At 44.3% G+C, this 21,646-nt stretch overlaps 1 protein-coding gene and 2 non-coding genes across 3 annotated transcripts in view; 1 reads left to right on the top strand and 2 right to left on the bottom strand.

The window, feature by feature from the left end:
* Positions 1-705: 705 nt before the first annotated feature.
* Brca2 (BRCA2 DNA repair associated) overlaps positions 706-21,646 on the bottom strand; it is a 44,968-nt gene continuing 24,027 nt past the window's right edge. The window contains exons 13-27 of the mRNA XM_057765702.1: positions 20,523-20,592; positions 19,622-20,016; positions 18,050-18,231; positions 16,641-16,828; positions 15,292-15,462; positions 14,152-14,503; positions 13,031-13,186; positions 12,489-12,633; positions 10,514-10,635; positions 8,851-9,043; positions 8,368-8,531; positions 8,139-8,277; positions 3,673-3,914; positions 3,134-3,286; positions 706-1,536 (exon numbers count right to left, since the gene is read on the bottom strand). Of these exons, the coding sequence (XP_057621685.1) occupies positions 1,039-1,536; positions 3,134-3,286; positions 3,673-3,914; positions 8,139-8,277; positions 8,368-8,531; positions 8,851-9,043; positions 10,514-10,635; positions 12,489-12,633; positions 13,031-13,186; positions 14,152-14,503; positions 15,292-15,462; positions 16,641-16,828; positions 18,050-18,231; positions 19,622-20,016; positions 20,523-20,592 (3,170 nt within the window). The 3' untranslated portion in view covers positions 706-1,038. The remainder of the gene's footprint in view (positions 1,537-3,133; positions 3,287-3,672; positions 3,915-8,138; positions 8,278-8,367; positions 8,532-8,850; positions 9,044-10,513; positions 10,636-12,488; positions 12,634-13,030; positions 13,187-14,151; positions 14,504-15,291; positions 15,463-16,640; positions 16,829-18,049; positions 18,232-19,621; positions 20,017-20,522; positions 20,593-21,646) is intronic.
* On the bottom strand, positions 11,509-11,639 carry LOC130872303 (small nucleolar RNA SNORA36 family). The gene has a single exon (XR_009056911.1). It is a non-coding gene; the product is annotated as a small nucleolar RNA SNORA36 family (small nucleolar RNA).
* On the top strand, positions 21,059-21,197 carry LOC130872338 (U4 spliceosomal RNA). Its single transcript, XR_009056940.1, has one exon. It is a non-coding gene; the product is annotated as a U4 spliceosomal RNA (small nuclear RNA).

Below are 21,646 nucleotides of genomic sequence, written 5' to 3' on the forward strand. Positions count from 1 at the left end.
GTCTTTAGTCTGAGCACTGGGGAGGGAGAGACAGGTGGATCTCTGAGTTCGAGTTCTACGATAGCTAGGGCTACACAGAGAAACCCTGTCTCAAATGAAAGAACAAACAAAAAGGTTAAATTTCATAAATAGCATCACTCTCATTCATGTAAGACTCATTTACTCTGCTCTAGGTTGGGGTTCCAGAAAAATGATTAGGACACGAAGACAAAATTATTTTATGAACAATCCTTAAATCACTAATAAGAGTCGATGGGAACACTTTAAGGCTGAAGCGCAGTGAGAGCATTTGCCCATAGATGGCGCTGTGGTTGGGAAAGTGCCATGTATCAGGCAGTCTCAAACTTGCTGTTGGTGTAGGATGACCTGGACTCCCAGTATTGCCTCTACCTTGTGCAGGGACGACAGGTGTGCATCATTATGCCTGGCTGGATTTCTAGCTGGAATAATTTGAGAGAGTATAGAAAGGAGTGACTTTGAGGGTTCCTATTGCTGTCAAGGGTAAATAACTGGCCAGAAGTAGACACAACTGTCGTGTGTTTATCCAACAGAACCAAGCACGTGTGAAAGGACACTATGTCATAGGAGTTACCTACAAAGACCTTAAAAACAGAAACCAAACTAAAACAAATTATCTAGTAAAGTAACAGTGCTTAGAGACCTCAACTTTAATTAGTCAATGGCACAAACAAAAATCAAAGGTATGTTTATTCTGCATGTAAAATATGCTTGTAGTGATCAAATCCAATGACAAAGATTTAAAGATCTTTCAGTTAGTTACTATCTGGCCAGCTTTAGACATCTGAATAGTTACATAAATACAGAGCCAGGCGGAACATCTGTACAGTAAACAAACCGTCAGCAATGTGCTGTCATTTGTGTCTTGTCTGACAAACGTGCAGCTTGGAACTGCACACACTTTACAAACTGGGAGGCTAAGACTCAACAGCTAATTTTCCATCGCTGTTGTCACCTCTGCAATCCCTGAGATAGACTCCTTCCTGCATCTGGGTCCTCCATGCTGGTCTGGCCTCTGTGCTAGCTGGGGTCATTTTGTCCTTGGGGCACAGGGGTCCTTGTGTAGTCACCAGGAAATGCTTGTTCATTTCCCTCTGATGAGCCAGGTAAAAGGGCTGGGGTACTGAGCAAGGCAAGCTCTTCATCAGCTACTGAATCATATTCCAAAAGAGAAACGCCGCTGGCCTTCTGAAATGGTGTCCTCTGAGGGGAATTGGGCTCTTTCTTCTTCTTAGGTGCTGCATGTTTGGTGCCACACCTCCGTGGCGGCTGAAAAGCCTTCTGTGCAGCCGGAGAGACAAAGGTACAGATGGGACTCACCGGGGGAGGTAAGGGCAGCCGACTCAGGAAATCCAAGGCTCTTCTTTTTCTACAGGTCTTTGGGTCATCAATTTCTCTCTCCCCGTAACAAGACTTTGAAGCCGTCTGGGCTGACTGAGCCAGGGGTGTAGACTTCTCTTTTGGTGTGCAATGTGATAAAGGACTTTGATAATTTTGCTCACCGTTAGGTGAAAACCTCTAACAAAACATAAAAAAGGAGCCTATCATAATATGTACTTATATATAAACAAAATAAAATTTAACCTTTCGTTAAAAAAATACAGAGGCCACTTTCTTATCCAATTGTTGAAGGATAGATAATGTCAAAAAATTTCATGCTGGCCGGGCGGTGGTGGCGCACGCCTTTAATCCCAGCACTTGGGAGGCAGAGGCAGGCGGATCTCTGTGAGTTCGAGACCAGCCTGGTCTACAAGAGCTAGTTCCAGGACAGGCTCCAAAACCACAGAGAAACCCTGTCTCAAAAAAAAAAAAAAAAAAAAAAAATTCATGCTGTTATTCCCATCCCATAGGAAATAATTTTACACAATACAAAAATGACTAGAAAAGGAAAACAAAGAGATCCTAAAACAAAATTAAAAAGAAATCACACATCATTTATGTTTTAACTTTCCAAGAGTTACAAAGCTAAAAAGACAAATTTTTCAGAATCATTTTAAGAACACACTAACTTCTACTTCTTCTTCCCTCTTTTCTGAATATTTACTTACTAGTGTGCGTACATGTAATGTGCATGTGTGTGTGCACGTGCGAGCACTCACATGCTCCAGCACACCTGTGAAGGTTCCCTACTCCACCAGGTGGGTTACACAGATCAACATCAGGCTCAGCCACAGCACCTTTATCTGCTGAGCCACAGCTGACCCTGCCTGTTCTAACACCTTTCTTTTCTCCTGAGTCACTGGCAACTGTTCAACTTCTTTCTTTGCCAGTCTCTCTTTTTTTTTAAATTAAAAATTTCCGCCTCCTCCCCACCTCCCATTTCTCTCCCTTTCCCCTCACTCCCCTCCCCCTCCCTCTCCAATCCGAAGAGCAGTCAGGGTTCCCTGCCCTGTGGGAAGTCCAAGGTCCTCCCCCCTCCATCCAGGTCAGAAAGTGAGCATCCAAACAGGCTAGGCTCCCACAAAGCCAGTAAATGCAGTAGGATCAAAACCCAGTGCCATTGTCCTTGGCTTCTCAGCAGCCCTCATTGTTCGCCATGTTCAGAGAGTCTGGTTTTAGCCCATGCTTTTTCAGTCCCAGTCCAGCTGGCCTTGGTGAGCTCCCATTAGATCAGCCCCACCGTCTCAGTGGGTGGATGCACCCCTCGCAGTCCTGACTTCCTTGCTCATGTTCTCCCTCCTTCTGCTCCTCATTTGGACCTTGGGAGCTCTGCCAGTCTAAGTCTTAACAGTGGCTTTTCTTGTACCGAGTGAGGATTGCTTTACTGAGTCAGGGTGCTGTGCAGGGCCACTTGTCCTGTCGACACTGGCAATCAGACACCTACCATGATTTAATGAGCCAACTGGCCTGAGAAACAATGCAACAGCTAGCAATTGGTATGTATGGGCAGCTCTTCTAGCAACAGGACCAGGCAAAAGGCTTTTCAACTACATGTCCTTGGAGTGCCAACCATGTAGTTTGCTCCCAAAGCTTTACATTCACATTTCAACAAACAAGTTACAATCTCCACACAAGCTAGCCACAGGTTAAATACAGCCTAGTTACACCTCACATTTGCTAGGGCATGCCAGACACCTGTTATTTCCCAAAGTCATTTCTCAAACTGATAACTTACCACTGGCTGACCGCCTGTAGCAAGGAGCTCTGCAGCAGGGCAGGTAGAAGCCAGCAGAGTGGAGTCTTTAGTCGGGGTGGACCGTTTGGGACTGTCTCCATTAAGCAGATGTAAAAGCTTCTTTTCTGCCTCCTTGTAAAATGTATCGATATTCTAAGAGAATAAAGTGGAAAAGCTGTGTCCTGAGTTGCTAATTCATACACTGATGTTCTTGAAAAGTATTTTCTTTTAGAAATAAAACATTCAGAACAAAAGAATGAGCCACATTTTTGTTTGTTTGTTGTTTGGCTAGGGTCTTGCTAGCCTTTAGCTGGCCCGGTTCTCTCTGTAGAGGATGACACTCAAGTTCTGGAATCTCAGGCATGTGCCACCATGCCTGGTGAGACACTAAAAATTTGATAGCACCTGTCAAGCGTGCACATCAATGTAAAACCAACTCTCCCTAAGAGGGTGAGGGAAGGAGGGTGTGAATGAGCACGTGCCCATGTGTGGAAACACTGGGCTAAAACTGTGTTCTGCTTCCTACTTCCTGATCTTACCTCAATAGCTTGCTTCATTCTGTTGGCTCTCTCCTGAAAGTAGACCTCCTTTGGACTGGTGGAAAATATGGAAAAATTCCCAGCAAATAAAGTTGGCACTACTGATCTGGATTCTGGATGCCACTGGAGGTTGCTCGCAGCAACTAGCACACGTGGCTTTATGTCTTCATTAACATCTATCCCAAACTTTACCACTAATAAATTAAGGCACTCATCTGACAGGTAGACCAAAGGAGCAAGACCTAGAATGAAATGTAAGTCATCATTATCTTTACAATTGTTAGGATAACAATATACTTGTTTCTTTTAGTTGACAAAACCCCTGTGTTTAGAGAAAGCATGGGATTTCCAGAATGAAAATACTTTGCTTAAGGTGTTACAACTTCACTGGCAAACATTCCGAGGCCATGGGGCAGCAGATACATGATACACCGCTGGTGGGAGTGTAGATCTGATCTGGCCTTCTGGAGAACTTGGCATTGCCTAGCAAAGCTATGCACATCTTACCTTTCTACCCACCATTCTTTTATTTCTAGCAGCCCACGCCAAAGACAGATGCCCGATAATATTAAAATACATGTGAGCAAGGGTCAGCTAACACAAGGGTCATGCTAACAGCTGCACTGCAGTACTGGTCTGCAGTTATAAAATGCTGGGAGCAACCCTTGTCAGCTCACACACAGGGGTAGTTGAGTTGCACCCATACCCACCGTCGTGTGACGGTTTCCTAGGCAGCTATGAAAAGAATGAAGAAAATCCCAAGACAGTGCTAACTAGGAAAAGCAGACCAGAAAGGCTCCAGTGTCACCCTGCCTAGCAGGAAGGGGACAGAAAATACATACATGTCTCTAGTACTTTGAGTCAAGAAAAGAGGAAGGCTGAACAAGAAACTAAACAGGTGAGGCCTGGAGGGCAAAGGAGGACTAGACACAGGAGTTGTTCAGGAGGGAAAGACACTTCTCCAAGGGCAGCTTTCTCTGTGGCTCTGACTCTTACAGTCAATAAGAGACCTTAGTTTTACGATGTGTTTCCCACTCAAAAGGAACCAGAGTTGGTTGATTCAGGACTGCAGCAGGAAACACAGATGAACTGGAAGCAAAAATGTGTTCAGCAAGTAGAGGAGGCTTGTTGAGAGCTAGGCTGGCGTGGGCCTGGGCAGGCACTGGGATGTACCTAGGTCAGTCTCCCCTCTACTTCCTTGGACACTTATTTCCTGCCTGTTTGAAGCTATGCAGATTCTACCTCTCCATCACCTCCCGCATTTGTGGCCCTGTGTGCTCTGGCCTGTCTGCTGCTGGCTAAGGCATGTCTCATCACAGCGTGTCTGGACACAGGTGTCACGTGCTGACTTCCCAGTGTCAGGCTTTACTCGCTTACTAGCTTCTTCAGCACAGGGTGCCCTCAGTGCACCTGCCACACTTTCATCTGAAATCTATTCTCCTGATCATGATTCTAACAACCACTTTTCTTTTCCTTCTCTTTTGAACAAGAGAAGGAACCACACCCACCATCTCTAGTCCTCAGCTCCCTTGATCTACTCAGATAGCCAGTCCCTCTCTTCACAGAAAGGGTTCTTCCATGATGCCAAAGCCAACCACCAAGTCTTGGTTCTCACCTCACACCAGTGCTCCAGACACACTGCCTCCTTTCTATCTGTCCCATCCCTGAACATCCAGGTGCGCAAATTGAGTCCTCTGTCTCTTCCGAGTACCCTCACCCTCAGAGTGCTCTCGTTCCACCTCATGGCTTTGCTCTTCACTGGCGTACCAATGGCTCTAAATCTGAATCCTCAGCTCTGACCACTGCCCTGAGCAGATGTCTGTGAACACAGCGGTTGGCTTAACACATCTCCGAAGTTTCTCATGTGGCTGACTGAGACTGTACTTGCAAACCATGCTTCCCATGGGTTGTTTTCAAGTTTTCCCTTTTCAGCAAGGAAGCCTGGCGGTGGTGGCACACGCCTTTAATCCCAGCACTTGGGAGGCAGAGGCAGGTGGATCTCTGTGAGTTCGAGACCAGCCTGGTCTACAAGAGCTAGTTCCAGGATAGGCTCCAAAACCACAGAGAAACCCTGTCTCGAAAAACAAACAAACAAAAAACAAACAAAAAGCTACCCTTTTCAGCAAGGAGTAATTCCAGTCTTCCATAGCTTTGGACACCCCACACTGTCCCTCCACCTTCAGAGTGTAACCAGAGTCTGCTGTTCCCTATGCCCATGGCTTTTGTGTACTTCACCATCCTCCTCTGCCTAGATTCTTACCATGGCCTCCTCCTGGAGTCCCTATTTGTACTCACACCCTCTATACCCTATTTCCAATGTGACAGTTCGGGTGATATGTGAAAAGGCCAAAGCCCGTCTTGTCCCTCCTCTACTTGAGACCTTCCCCTGACTTCCTATCACCCTTTAAAGTTAAATATATTCGAGGGCTCCAGCAAGATGGCTCAGTGAGTAAAGGTGACTACGGTGCAGACTGACAGTTCAATCCCCAGCCGCTACATCAAGGAGTATGGGAAGAAACAACTCCTCTGACCTCCACACGTGCCACACACACCACCTGGCGCTTCCCTGCCCCTCTCGCTCCTCTGGCAACACTAACAGCTCCCGCCCGGCACAGCCTTCCTGGAGCTCTCCTAGATTCCACATGCTGCTCTCTCAGTTTCTCCCAGTCCAACACGAATGTCAATGGCGTCTTTTCTGCACTCTGCCCTCCCAGCCTTTCTTCCCTTTGGCACTCATGCTATTTTGTTGTTTGTAGTCTCTCCCTCCCACTAGAGTGCTCCCCACACCAGAGTGCTCCGGGAAGGGGTTCTTATCTGCTGTGCACCTGGCATGTAGCAATTACTCAATAAATATTGATGGAATGCACCAATAAGTTATCCACCTTCTATAACAACCAAATGTGTGCAGACAGTGTGACCCGATGACAAGGAACGAAATGGCAATGTGACTTAGTAACACAACAGTCAGAGAAAAGCCCTACATCAGACAAACACAGGAAAGCAGGGTGGGAGTAAAGGAAAGAGGGAGGGGAAGGTGAGCAAGTACAGAGAAAGACAGAACATAAGGACCCCCCTATTCCCCCAAATAAGAAAATGCCTAAAATTTTCACAAGTGGCTCTGCTATAGAACTTTAGACCATACAGTCAATACAAAAACCTCTGGATTGGAGATAACAAGCAGATCACTCTGTAGATGGAAAGGAGACAGCAAGACCAAAGAAACTGACAGCACACACCACAAAGGGAACAGATTCAGGCTTGAGAAATGACAACAATGTACACAGTGTCTGCAGAAAGCAAAATTAAGGACATAAGGGCTGCCTGTGATCATAATGGATAAAGACAGAAAATACAACGAAAAAGAACCAAATAAAACCAGAAATAAATGGGCTGCCACACAAGACAACTGGCATGCTGAGGCAGGGCTGCTAAGAAGGGGATGTGCAGATGCAGAGACGCAAAAAGCCCTGAGTGCGCAGCATAAAGGAGAACTGCTCAGGAACCGTGTCAGGGCTGGGGAGTGCCGAGCTGAGGGCATCGCTCTTCCAGAGGACTCAACAAAACACAGGGAAAGGACAGTGAGCTGCTGGAGAAGGGAGGACTGGGGACAGTGACAGCAAACACTGAAGAGCCTGCGCTACATCATGTCTGCTGTAGGAGGGGGCAGTGCCCTGCCCTTACAGCATTATACCCCAGAGGGGCACGAGGGTGTGGTACACTCTGGGAGCTGAGGAGTGCCAAGGACAAAAGGAAGCCGAAGGGCGAGTGCTGCTGTAGGAGAGGAGAGGACACTGCTCCTGTTAGGAAGGGTCTCTCACAAGGACATGTCACATGGCTGAAGTGCAATGGGAGAGACAGGAGCTAAGGCCGAAATGGCTGGAAGGCTTGTGCCTACACAGAGACCTCAGCTGGGCTTGACGTCTCTGCAGAACTTCAGCAGGAAATGAAACACGGTGGGACATAGCAGTAGAACACCTGCCCCGCACTGGGAGCCCCTACAAAACAAACACAAACAAACAAATAAGAGAAGAATCCAGCCAAGATGTTGGAGAATATTAAAAGCTGAAAAGATCAGAGGTTTAAATGTTTCACTAAATATAATTATTTGATGATAATTACTAAAAAAGAAAGAAAGAAAAGAAAAAGAAAAAGAAAGGAAGGCCAAGGGCCAAGAGGATGGCTGTGTGTAAAGGTTCTTTACCATCAAGCCTGACGACCTGAGTCTGACCTCTGGGCTCCATGGGAGAAGAGAGCAGACTCGTACAGGTTGTCCTTTGACCCCCACATACATGCTGGCATACCCACACACATACAGAAAAATACACATACATAAATACGAAGATTACTTTCACATCACTGCTCAGCAAGCTTATCAGTGTAGCTCCACTACATAAATTTCAAAGCTTGAAAGGCAATGCTTTTCCAGAGAATCAACAGAAAGCTACATTAAACACACTGTACATTACCGACTGCTTTTACAACAGAAACAACAACTCCTACGAGGTCCACTTCAGAGCAAGGAGGCTGAAAGGCTGGCTCCAACAGTCTGCTGAAGTGAAGAGGCTCCCGGGGCTGGTAAACCTGGAGTAAGGTCTCCTGGGAAGCCTAGGGGAAACAGAACAAATCGTCAGTGTGCGGAGACTCTGGGAAGCACTTGCATTATCAAAAGGAAAATGTGTAAGGAGAGGTGCAGACCGGTAGCTGCTGATACTGAGTTCTTTTCGTAGCTGTTAACTGGATGCTAGCTCGTTCAAATTTACTCCTGGATCTCGATACTGCAAGATGATAGATTCTGTATCTCTTTCCCTCCGTTAACAGGGAGTGTAAGTCTGCTGATGGGCGCCAGATACTCAGCAGAGCTGTTCAGAGAACAGGACACAAAGGTGACCATTTACGGAAACATGTGAACTGAACAACAAAGACCAAGGTGTACCTGTGCTGTGGGTACTCACAGCCCATTTTATTCACTTGGTCTACATGAATTTTACATTTCATTTATCATTTGTAAGTCCCCCAACCCCCGGCAGGGTTTCTTTGTGTGGCTTTGAATGTCCTGGAACTTACACCAGGCTGGCCTTGAACTTAGAGAATCACTCAGAGTGCTGGGATTAAAGGTGTGTACCAGCACCGCCCAGCATAAACTCACTTTTAAACTTAACAAAAACCTTGCATACTTACATGATTTTTCTTCTTTCTTGTAGCTTGTGACACGCAGCTTCCATACTGTGGTAACATCCCTTGATAAGCCCTCCTCTTGCTCAGCGGACTCCAAGGCCTTCCGGAATTCTGACTGGATCTGTGCTTGTTTCTTATCGTTCAACATTTGTCTGTGGTTGTTCAAGGCTCTCAGCTGCTCTTCACTGAAACAACCCTGTGACCACTTAAAACATCAGAGAGCAGCTACAACAGCAATCCTGCCTACCTTAACTGGGCTGCCTTATATGAGAACAAAATACAACAGATCCGATCACACAATGCTCTCAGGGACCTCAAACTGCCTATATGTCCTTGTGACAGACCTCCCTAGAGCCAAATCTCTAATACCATTCTCTAACCACAACCAGCACACCGACATTTCAAATGTCTGACATGAATGAACACTAACAGAACAACGGATTTATGCCTGGTAAACGTGCTAACCGACTTGATCTTCACAGGCACGCCGTGACTTGTTGCAATTATTTTCATGCTGGAACCAACGAAGGTGAAGCACAGAGACAATCCGTGACTACACAGGTGACATAGGAGGGCTGGCTCAATGGCTTTTTTATCCTTATCTCCTGTGCAATCAATTAGTTTAATAATTTAATAGTTCATCTTTGGAACAGGAGATATAATTTTTACAGTGTTTTGTATGTTCGTCTATTCATTTTATCTGTGCATGTGGAGCTGCAGTTATAGGCAGTTGTGATTTGCCAAACACGGGCACTGGAAACCCAATTTGGGTACTCTGAGCATTCTTTTTTTGTTGAGATAGGGTTTCTCTTTGTAGCTTTGTAGCCTGTCCTGCAGTCCTGGAACTTGGGTCTGTAGACCAGTCTGGCTTCGAATCAATCTCACAGAGATCCACCTGCATCTGCCTCCCAAGTGCTGGGATTAAAGGTTTGTGCCACCACCACCCAGAGCTCTGAGCATTCTTAACCACTAAGCCATCTCTCCACACAGAATTTGGCTGTGTATCCCAGGCATACATCTTGCCATCCTGCCTCTTGGTCCCCAGAGTGCTTGGAACACAGACATGTGCCACACATCTGGCTAAAAAGAAATCTTTGCCTGCATTAAAAAAACACAATATCGCCGGGCGGTGGTGGCGCACGCCTTTAATCCCAGCACTTGGGAGGCAGAGGCAGGTGGATCTCTGTGAGTTCGAGACCAGCCTGGTCTACAAGAGCTAGTTCCAGGACAGGCTCCCAAACCACAGAGAAACCCTGTCTCGAAAAACCAAAAAAAACAAAAAAACAAAAAAAACCCCACAATATCTATATAGATAGATAGATACAGTATTTATTTTAGGTGTGTGGAGGTCTGAGGAAAACTGGAAGGAGTTGGTCTCTCCTTCTACCATGTGGGTCCCAGGGATCAAACTCAAGCTGTCAGGGTTGGTGGCAGGAGCCTTTGCCCACTGAGTCAATTTCTCTGGGCTTTTGCCTGGCATTTCAAATCATGTTATTTTAACTCATAAGACCTTTCATTCTCTATCTGACACAGAATCAAAAATTTGCCCCAGAAGTCACCCTTCTGAAAGATGCAGTATTTCAACATGGACTTGCTATAATGGCCAGCATGAGTACAGCTTCCCACAGGCCTGGGGACTGAAGCTCGTGGCCTGGCTCTTTCTCACCTCAAGGTGATCAGGGTCGGATGCACTCTGAACTGCTGCATAGAGCTCTGCACCGTCCTGCAGAGCATGGACCTGCTGCCTTGTGAGTGCACGGGACAGCACACACCGCTGTGCTGTGTCTTCTGGGGGAGGGAGGAAGCAGCATTGATTAGCTAAACCCAAAACTTTGGAGTGAAAACTACAAAGTCAAGCAAAAACATCCAGAGGAGGGAGAACAGATAATCAAGAGCCACCGAGGGCAGATGATGGCTCAACTGAAATGGTACCAGTTACCAAGTCTACTGACCTGGCCCAATCCCCAGAGCCCACTAGGCAGGGGAGAACTGACCATAAGTTGTCCCTTATTTCTGTACATGTGCTGTGACATGGACAAATAATCAATGAAAAAATGAAATTTAAAAATTATTTTAAAAACAACCTATCTAACTAAAAGCTTCCTTGTTTAAAAAAAAAGAAACTGAGGCAGTCTCAGGTAAAATGTAACACACAGGGGTTTATGTAATGAGATTAATTTGTAATTTAAAGAAATTGTTTCTCATGCTGATTTGCTTATTCATGAAAACAGTATAACCTGATGATAATTTTAAATAAATAAGATAGTGGAAGTCTAATCTTTCATTTAAAAATTTGTTTTTTAGTATGCGATGTGTGTGCGTGTCCGACAGCGTGTGTTTTTTAGTATGCGATGTGTGCGTGTCCGACAGCGTGACACTGGGGCGGGCGCCACGAAGGCCAGAACAGGCGTGGGATCCCCTGGAGCTGGAGCTAAGGTGGTGTGGGTGGTGGAAACTAAACTCAGGTCCTCTGCAAGAGCAGGAAGCACTCTTAGCTACTGAGTCATCTCCAGTCCCCTGATCTTTCTATAGATACACACATTTTATACCTGCAGAGAATTCTGCGGAAATACCTGAAAACAAAATTTTTTTAAAAAATTTTATCTATCTATCTATCTATCTATCTATCTATCTATATATCTATCTATCTATCTATCTAATTTGTGTAGATGAGAAGTATATGAATAGAGTAATACTCTCTATTCAGTCATTCCCCTCAGCCAACTTCAATGTCCCAAAGTTTAATTAACAGAACAGGGAAGCTGCCCTGAACTGAACTCAACACTTTGGAAGAAAACAAAATCTTTAGTAACACAAAAGTAGATTAGAAAAGGGCAGCGCACACTTTTAATCCCAGTACTCGAGAGGCAGAGACAGGCAGATCTCTGTGAGTTTGAGGCCAGCCTGGTCTACAGAGCAAGTTCCATGACAGCCAGAGCTGTTACACTGAGAAAAATAAACCCTGTCTTGAAAAACCAAAACCAAAAAAAAAAAAAACAAAAAACAAAAACAAAGAAAGAAAGAAAGAAAAAGAAAATATGATGAGCTGGTCACTGAGGTCCACCTGTGGGAAAGGTCCTACCTACTAGTTTCAGGTTTGTTCCTCGGAAACTCAGAACCTCAATGACACAGGCTGGTGCACAGCTGGACAGAACACTGGGAAGACACTAGTCTGGCTGACTCCTCCTGGCCACCCTTCTCCTAACACCAAGGATTCCTAGATACTCAAACTCAGTGTATGAGTTCATGCCTGGGGTTCAGGCCTGCACCCTAGCTACTCTCGAGGCCGAGGCAGGAGGAAGAGTGAGTGCAAGGCCAGGCTGATCAACTTTGTAATATACTGCCTCTAAATGAAAGGGAAGGAGGGAGGGAGGGAAGAATAAAGGAGAAAAGAAGGCACTTATTTAAGGATCCTAAAAAATACTGACACAATAGCTGTCATCTTTGGCCGTCTCTGTTCTCAAAGAAGCAATGACAACCGGAGTCAGTTCAATTTTCATTTCTGTATATGTGTGGTATTTTGTAAGTAAAAAAAAAAAAAAAAGACGTAGAATTAAAAAAGAATCAATTATTCAATAAGAATTCACAAAATTATAGAGCGTTGTGAGAAATAACAATTTGTAATAAGAAGCCCATTTTACCTTCATGGTCTTTAAACTCTGCCTGGATTTTGGTGAACAAGGCCTCCAGTTTCTTCTGCTGGTCCCCTGCAAATCTCACTGCTTCCTTTGCCTCTTCTTTCTCATTACGAAATATGTACAATCCAGATGCTGTCTTCTCCACCCACTGACAATGTATTGAAAACAGGAAGGAACATTAGGCACAGAAGTACTGGTGCCTAAACTCGACTCTAGTACAGACCGACTCTTATTCAATAACTGCAGCTGCATTTAGCTCAAGAAATAGCTCTGCCTCCCCTGGCCAGCAAACTCCTTAGAGCAATCTGCTCCTTCCATTACTACTACATTGACAAGATATGCTGTCCTTTATGACAAAAGTAAATACAACATTCTCAGTGAATTACCTCTCTAGAATACAATGGGCTCTTGCCTGGAGTGCACAATAGTTTAACTTACCTTTAGCCTAAGAGAGTTTGGGGCTTCCAGAGGTGCACAGGCATCAGGGGAGCCCACTAGCTCTCCAGAGAAAGAAATTACATGGTAAGTTTCAAAACATATCATACCTGTAAAGGGTACACTCTCTGAACAATGATGTCCACACAGCCAACACTTCCTCCATCACTGAACAGTGAGGACAAGAACAGGGGGAAAGGCCTGGGATCACGAAAGAACCCCAGCTTGCTGTGCCAGCGAGCAGGCCGTGTGCTGTTGGCAGAAATCTGCATACATTAAAGAGGAAAAGTTAAAGACATACTGAATTCTACTCTACAACTTTCAATCTTTTGGGATGTTTTAAGAGTATTTACGTGTGTGTGTGTGTGTGTGTGTGTGTGTATTAAAAAGATGGTTCAACAGTTAAGAACATTTGCTGCTTTTGCAGAGGGCCTGGGTTCAGTTCCCAGCACCCATTTAATGGCTCACAACTCCGGTTCCAGGAGATCCAATTTCCTCTTTTGGCCTCTGAGGGAACTGCACGCACACGGTACACAGGCAGGCAAAACACTCATAGTCAGAAAACAGAAAAACTTTCTTTAAAAAATTAACTTTTAAATATCTCATGAAGATGACTGATAAAGATTTTAAAAAGTAAGTAGAAAAACCATATAAAAGGGAAAATACTTCAATATATACTTCTCAAGAATGTTTCTACTGTAGGGCCTGGGGTGTTATCTACTACAGAGCACCTGCCTAACACGTGCAGGGTTTGACTCCCTAGCAACACATACATGCAACAAATGCATGCACTCATGTACTCAAGTTCACTTACTTTTGCTACAAAGCATCAATGCTTGTTAGAGGGTGGGAGATGGCTCAACTGGTGAAGTGCTTGCCCTGTGTGCATGAGGATCTGAGTTTTATCCCCAGAGCCACTGTGAAAAGGCCAGAAATGATGGCAGGCACTTGTAATGCCAGTGCTGGAAGGAGGAGACAGAAGTACTGGTGCCTAAACTCGACTCTAGTACAGACCGACTCTTATTCAATAACTGCAGCTGCATTTAGCTCAAGAAATAGCTCTGCCTCCCCCGCCCCGCCAGCAAACCCCTTAGAACTATCTGCTCCTTCCATTACTACTACATTGACAAGATATGCTGTCCTTTATGACAAAAGTAAATACAACATCCTCAGTGAATTACCTCTCTAGAATACAACGGGCTTGCCCGGAGTGCACAATAGTTTAACTTACCTTTAGCCTAAGAGAGTCTGGGGCTTCCAGAGGTGCACAGGCATCAGGGGAGCCCACTAGCTCGGCCCCGTAGGTAATGATCTTCTGGCCCACAGTCAGTCTCCCGCTCTTTACCAGAGCTACAAGGGGAGGGTCTAGCTGGGCCTTGACAGCATACCATCCGTCTGTGAGCTCGACAGTGTCTACACTCTTGGGATCTGCACGAGTTTCACTGCCTGAGGCTTCAGGTCCACTTGTGCTTGGTGAAAGGACATCAGAAACGCAGAGGATGAGTGTTTTTGCAGCTGTGTCATCCCTTTCCAGGATCTTCTTGAGAGCCGACCTGCTGCTGTTGTCAATTTCCACATCGTACCTGAAAACGAGACGAAAAAGCTGCGTGGGCACTGGAGCCTGGGGTCTCACTGTAAACCAAGCCACTGACTGCAGTCAAGTGTGGCATGAGCACGAGGACCAGAGTTCAGATCCCAGCACGCACACACCAAGCTGGCGTAGAGGACATGCCTGTAACCCCAGCTCTGAAGGGCCTGGAGACGGACTGCCAAGAAAACATAAGCTCCAGGTTCGGGGAAAGCCCCCACCTCAAAGGAATAGGCAGAGCGTGCTAGTGGAGGACACCAGACACCCTCTTCTGGCTTCCATGAATACATACAGGAGGGTACATCCACACACGCATATGAGCATATGAGCAGAAGGGTATACCCAGTGTACTCACAATAAATACGTATTTTTAAAAAATTAGTTCATCAAGCCAGGCACGGTGATGCATGCCTTTAATTCCAGCATTTGGGAAGCAGAGTCAGGCAATTCTCTGAGTTCAAGGCCAACCTGGTCTAAAGAGATTGAGTTCTAAGACAGTCAGGGCTATACAGGAAACCCCTGTCTCGAAAAGCCAAAAGAAAAAAAAAAAATTAGCTAGAAGTACACTGTTTATCATTAAAATAAGAATACTAAAGACAAAAATGATTTATTAACAATCTTTAAATAATGGATCAAATTAGTACCTCACATTTACAAAGGTGAAAGGGGGTGGGCACTGCCACTCAGAACTGGTTCATGCACTATCTGTGATATGGAAGTCAGAGGCTACACAGGAACCTGCAGACTGCATGACAGTCACTAACTGCCATTCTTTCAACTTGCCTGTATTTTAGTTGAAGCAGCACTCTTTCTGGGTTTAGGCATCTATTAGCAAACTCTTTAGGAAAAGCAAATTCCATAGCTGCCAGTTTCCATACAATCCAGCGGTAGTGATTAGACACCCAGACACTAGAAATAAGCTTTGGATCCACACCTGGAGTGTCACACAGAGCCCTGAGCAAAGAAATATACAACACAATGAAACCACAGAATAAAACTGGACTCACAACTATCACTATTCTCTTGTACAAAATCCTGTAGTAAGCTTTTGTGAGCACAAACTTATAAGTCAATGTTGTACAACTAAGTTGTTGATGTCTAAATACTGAGATTTGCTAATTATGAACTGATATTTAAATACTTCTGTTTAAATTTTAGTGGTGATACATATTTTTTAAAACTCTCCATTTTTTTTAACATTTTATTGATTCTTTGTGGATTTCACATCACGTATCCTGATCCCACTCATCTCCTCCAAAAATATGGAATGCTTCATGAATTTGCATGTTATCCTTGCTGCCAAAGCAGGCACTAGTGCTTATATTTTTAATATTTATTAAAATATACAGTGAAAGGGGGCTGGAGAGATGGCTCAGAGGTTAAGAGCACTGCCTGCTCTTCCAAAGGTCCTGAGTTCAATTCCCAGCAACCACATGGTGGCTCACAACCATCTGTAATGAGGTCTGGTGCCCTCTTCTGGCCTGAAGGCATACACACAGACAGAATACTGTATACATAATAAATAAATAAATATTTAAAAACAAAAACAAAAAAAAATATACAGTGAAAGAGGAAAATGACACAAATAGGGGAGTACCATTAGGCAAACGCAAACTGAACTATTTCTACCATAATGGATAATATAGCCAATTTTAAAAAATAAAAAATATACTTCATTAAGTCCCAGAATAAATCACATTCAATTTTCAAAAGATTTCAAAAGAATGTTTAGTGAACCAAAGTACATTTTAAAAGATTCCTCATCCAAAACCACAGAGAAACCCTGTCTCGAAAAACCAAAAAAAAAAAAAAAAAAAAAAGATTCCTCATTAAAAAAAAAAAACAAAAAACAATTACTAGCAACTTTTTAGTTTAAAAGTCATAGGAAAGAGAAAGAGGGATGGAGAGATGGCTCAGCAGTTAAGAACACTGGCTTTTCAACCAGAGGTCCTGAGTTCAATTCCGGGTACCCACATAGTGGCTCACAACCATCTCTAGTGGGATCTAACACCTTCTTCCAGCATAAAGGTGTACATGCAGATAGAGCACTCATATAAACAAAATTAAAAAAAAAAAAAAAAAAGGAAAGAGGGAGAGAGGGATGATAGCAGGTAAAGGCCAGTACACAGCACCTATAAAATTCTTCTTTTCCAGCCTTCCCATCATTGGAGGGGATCAGCCATCCACCGTCTGCTAACTGAATGCCCTTTCCAGCACACACATCTTCTTTACCAAAGTAATTCTGAATGTCAAACTGAAAATGCTCAGCGTTTTTGCTGTTAATGTTCATGCACTCTTTAGAAACGCCATACATATAGAGCTGTAAAAAAAAAAATAGAAAAATGTGATAATAAATAAAAATCAAATACAGTCCTAGAATAGAAACAAAACTGAATGTATCCAGAATTTTCCATTTAAATACTAAAATAGTCACTATAAAATAGTTAACTGGTCCAGGAGTACAGCTCATTGATAAAGTGTGTGCTTAGCATGTGAAAAGCACTGGCTGTGAGGTACACACACACACACACATACACACAAACATGCACAAACATAAACATGAACCCCCTCTGCACTAAGACTATGTTTATAAACAGCTCACGTATCCAAGAGGTGGCTGCACTTTTTATTTCCTCTTGTATCTCCCTCTTGCTAAATCGGTCACAAGGCCCGTGTCTGCCATCCGCAGAGGCAGGCTGCACTTCTTCAGCAGTACATATGCTAAACTGAATGAAGCACAGGTTAGCATGGCCCCTGCACCAGGCAGACATGTAAATTCACCAAGTGCTCCCTGGATTTAACCCATTGTGTCATACAAACAACACGTGCTAGCAATTTCTCTTAAAGGTGAGGAAGGGAAGGTGCAGGGTACTATCAGGAGCTTCCTCTCACCCACGCATGCCCGTGTATTTTCCTTCGGCCAGAGTGGCTCTGACCCATGCGTGCATTGGAACATGACTTCCACTCAAATTAGGCAAATTCGGGCTGTGACTTAACCCTCTCCATGCTTCAGTCCTCTCGCCTGACAGATGTACAAAACAACTGTGCGTTTCTTGAAGGAGGCTGTGAGGCTGAAGGCGACTGTCACTGAGCCATCTGACGTTCTCAGTATACAAACTTCACTCCCCACTGTCAGAGCCACTGTTGTCACTTCCAGCCTTCCACTCTGCAATATTCTACAAACAGTAAAGTCTTCACTAGACTCAAACATCAGAACCTCTAGGAAGCGCAGGGCTACAGTCACTCACACTTGAAACCAGGGTTGATGAGATTCCTCCAATGCTCAGAGCACTCACACCACCAAAGCAAGCAAGAGCTAAAGCACAAACGGCAGTGCTGTAGCAAACACTTCAATGAGGCTAGGACATGCCTGGCAGGGAACAGGGAGGCTGCCACTGCAGGCTGAAGAGGAGGAAAGCAGAATCGTTTTTTCATTTGATCAGCAGTAATCTGTTCATTCTCTACACAAGACAATTTTCAGATTATAGCTGACGGCACGAGGCTTCCCTTGGCTGTAAAAGCTGTTAGTATCATAGCATACCTGCTTATGAGAACATGCAGAAGGAACACGGCCTCTTACTGCGGCCTGCAGAGAGATCCGAGGCAGGGTGGATGATTTTGTGAGATACAGACTGCCTGGCTGTGGAGAGAGATGATGCCTTTCTTTCTTTTTAATTCGCATATTCTGTAGGTCTCTGGCATTCTGAAGGCTTGCCATTAAATCTGTTAAAGGACAGTTTGCAAAAGGGAAATGGATGCAGAGTTAAAAGGCACAGCCTGGCTAGGCACTGGTGGCTCATGTCTTTGACTCCAGCACTTGGGAGGCAGGAGGAAGATCTCTGCAAATCTGAGGCAAGCCTGGTCTACAGAGCTAGTTCCAGGACAGCCAGGGCTACACAGAGAAGCCTGATCCCCCAAAACTAACTAACTAAATAATAAGCTCCAGACAGTCACAGTAGTCCTGGACTTTTTGGGGAAGGTCTCACTCACACCTTAGCTAGCATTAAACTCCCAGCAGTCTTCCTGTCCCAGTGTCCTGACAGCTGGGTTTATACAACAGCCACAGGAAGCTGTTTTTGTTTGTTTTTTGAGACAGTGTCTTGCTACGTAGCTCAGGCTAGCCTGGAACTCACAATGTTCCTGACTCAGACTCTTGAGCGATGGTATTACAGACTTGAACACGTCATGCCTGGCCTTGCACAATTATTATGTTTGCCTTGTGAGTGCACGCTTGTGCCCATGCATATGAATGCCATAGGTTAACATGGAGTGTCTTAATCTATCACTCTCCACTTTGACATAAAGGCTCTGACTGCTTACCAATTTGACCAGGCTGGTTGGCTGGCCAGAGAGCTCCAGGAATCCTCCTGTCTTGGCCCTTTCTGCACCAGAGTTACATATGTGTGCCGTCATACTTTGATTTTATATGGGTACTAGAAACCTGAACTCAAGTTCTCAGACTTGTACAGCAAGCACTTTATCCACTGAGCCATCGCCCTAGCTCCTGGCTTTTGTTTAAAAACAAACGAACAACAAACAAAACAGAAGAAAACAAGAATCTGTAAGTCTCTTTGAAAGAAATCATTAGAACAATTTGAACCTAATCTTTGGATTCAGAAAATCTGAAATGTTAAAAAGGGTTCTGAAATTATCAATCACCATAAAGGGAATAAATGCTCAGGATAACATTAGTGGGGGAACTAGCTAATCTGGTGGTTCTCAACCCCTTCAGAAGGGTCACCTAAGGCCCTCGGAAAACACAGATTTTACATTGTGATTCATAACAATAGCAAAGAAAATAATTCTATGGTTGGGGATCACCACCACAAGAGGACCTAAACTGTATTAAAAGGTGGCAGCGTTAGGAAGGTCGAGAACCACTGCTCTCATCAAAAGGTGAAAGACAGGACCAGCAGATGACCCAGCAGGTAAGTACTTTCTGCATACACCTGATGACCTGAGTTCAAATTCTAGAATGCCCGATGGAAGGAGAGAATCAACTCCCCAAATTTGTCTTCTGACCTCCACATGTGGGCCGTGACTCTTGTACCTGTACACACACAGAAATCAAGATTTAAATTTCTTTTTTTACAAAATAAATGTCACTCAATACCTAAAGGCTCTTCCTCACACTCTGTGGCCTCTTGATGGAAGCTTTCTTTGTCACACTGACGAATGTCACTGTCACTCACATCTTCACTGTCCCCATCTATGCTCTTGTGGTTCTCTCCCTCTGCACTGATACTCTTGCTATTCCAATGTTCATCTCTGTGAAACTGCGATTTCATCTTGAAAGGGGGGACGAAGACTGTGGTGGATCTGCCTGTGGCTGAGCATCTTGTCCTTTCATTTCTTGAAGCAGAAACTTTGTGAGTTGGCAGGAGTGAAGCTGTAGGATGGCTTGGAGGTTTTTCCAGAGCCGAATGCCCAGGATGCCCTCTAGACAGACGTCCTTGAGCCGGTGCAGTGAAATGAGGACTCTGAGTTTTTCGCCTCTCTTTACTTGAGCTGCATTGGGGAGAGAGTACTTAGTGGGCCTATGTGACAGAAAATGCACATGCTTGCCTTTCCCACAGATCCTCAGGGCTACCCGCTGAACCTATTCTGGTGACCGGACGGCTGTGCTCTCCTGAGGAACAATAGCACAGTTTTCAAGGCTTTTGCTGTTCCACAGATTTATACCCAGCCTTTGACTCCACAGCCCACTTCCCACAGAAGCCTGCACGCTGTGCACTATTCAGCAAGGGCCCCTCTTTCCTGCACAGCACTCTCCCGCTCTCCACCTATCTGCAGGGGGCTTGCTTGCTAGTAATTCAGTCTTTTCTGGAGCCCCATTCTTCCAGTTTCTAATCTAACCTTTCTCTTTTCTCTCCTCCCGTTATCTATATATTTTCTAGCACATATTTCTAATACACTCTAAACGAATTAGAGAGCTTAACTTTCAAAAAATTCACTCTTTTCCTAAATTCTACCCAACTTACACTACAATTAAAAAAAAATTACACATATCTCACCAGAAGGGTCCACAGGTCACCGGCTCTAGAGACATGTGGTGCGTGAACAATCTTCTGTCTTTCATTGTACCTAAAAAACCCGCAATCTACAGCATTAGCGAAAAGCAGGTTTTCATCGTCATTTCTGTCATTACATTGTAAATGTTCGTGAAATTTTGATAGACATTGAAGTTTTCAATGTACATTATGGATATTTAATAAGGAATTATTGAATACATTTCATTTGCAAACTAATTTTAACTATAAGCCAAATAACCTACCTTTCAAACCTCAGAGAAATCAGTTTTAAATTTAGTACAGTGGTGTTAGCAATCATTCCAGTTAGCTAACAGCCAGCGTTAATATGAAGGTTCAGAAGCAAAGCTTTAGATAGTGTTCATTCTCAATATGTAATTTAGAGCTATTAGACCTCCAGTAGGTTCACTAATTGGGGATTAGCTGAATAAACTAGGATTCAGCCAGGAGATCAAGAATGTAAATGTAACCATGCAAATAGACAGGAAAGACATTTACATATTCATTAAGCAGCATTCCCTAGCTTTGCAGAATGGCAGTATAGCAGTCAGTGAGGTTTATCTGGGGCATGATTACAGCTAATTGAAAACTTTCCCCAATACCCTGCATGACTACTTGAAATATAGTTGGCATTAGCAATTCTATATTTCTCTACAGAGACTGTCAAAACAAACAAACAAAAACCAGCACCCCCCCAAAAGCAAATAAGGTGCAATAATGCAGACAGATGTTATTAGAGAATGTCTACAAGATTGAACTGAAAAGCACTGAGTAAGAGGTGGGCAAATTGGAGGATAGCCTGGACAGTGACTCAGGTAAACTTAAGGCTCTCCAAGTATACCTTTCTACAGAATTTATGAATGAGTTATGCAAATGTTTTATTTGTTCTTATGTAAGATAAGAATAAGAAAACGGAGGGTTAGAGAGACGGCTCAGCACTGGCTGCTCTTGCAAAGGACCAGGGTTCAATTCCCACCACCCACATGGGGACTCACAACTGTCTCCAGTTACAGGGGATCTGATGCCTTCTTCTGGCCTCCACACACACCAAGCACAAATATACATACAGACAAAATGCCCACACACGTTAAAGAAAGAAGGAGGGAGTG

This window comes from Chionomys nivalis, chromosome 3, assembly GCF_950005125.1.
Source record: "Chionomys nivalis chromosome 3, mChiNiv1.1, whole genome shotgun sequence".
Classification (NCBI taxonomy): Eukaryota; Metazoa; Chordata; class Mammalia; order Rodentia; family Cricetidae; genus Chionomys; species Chionomys nivalis.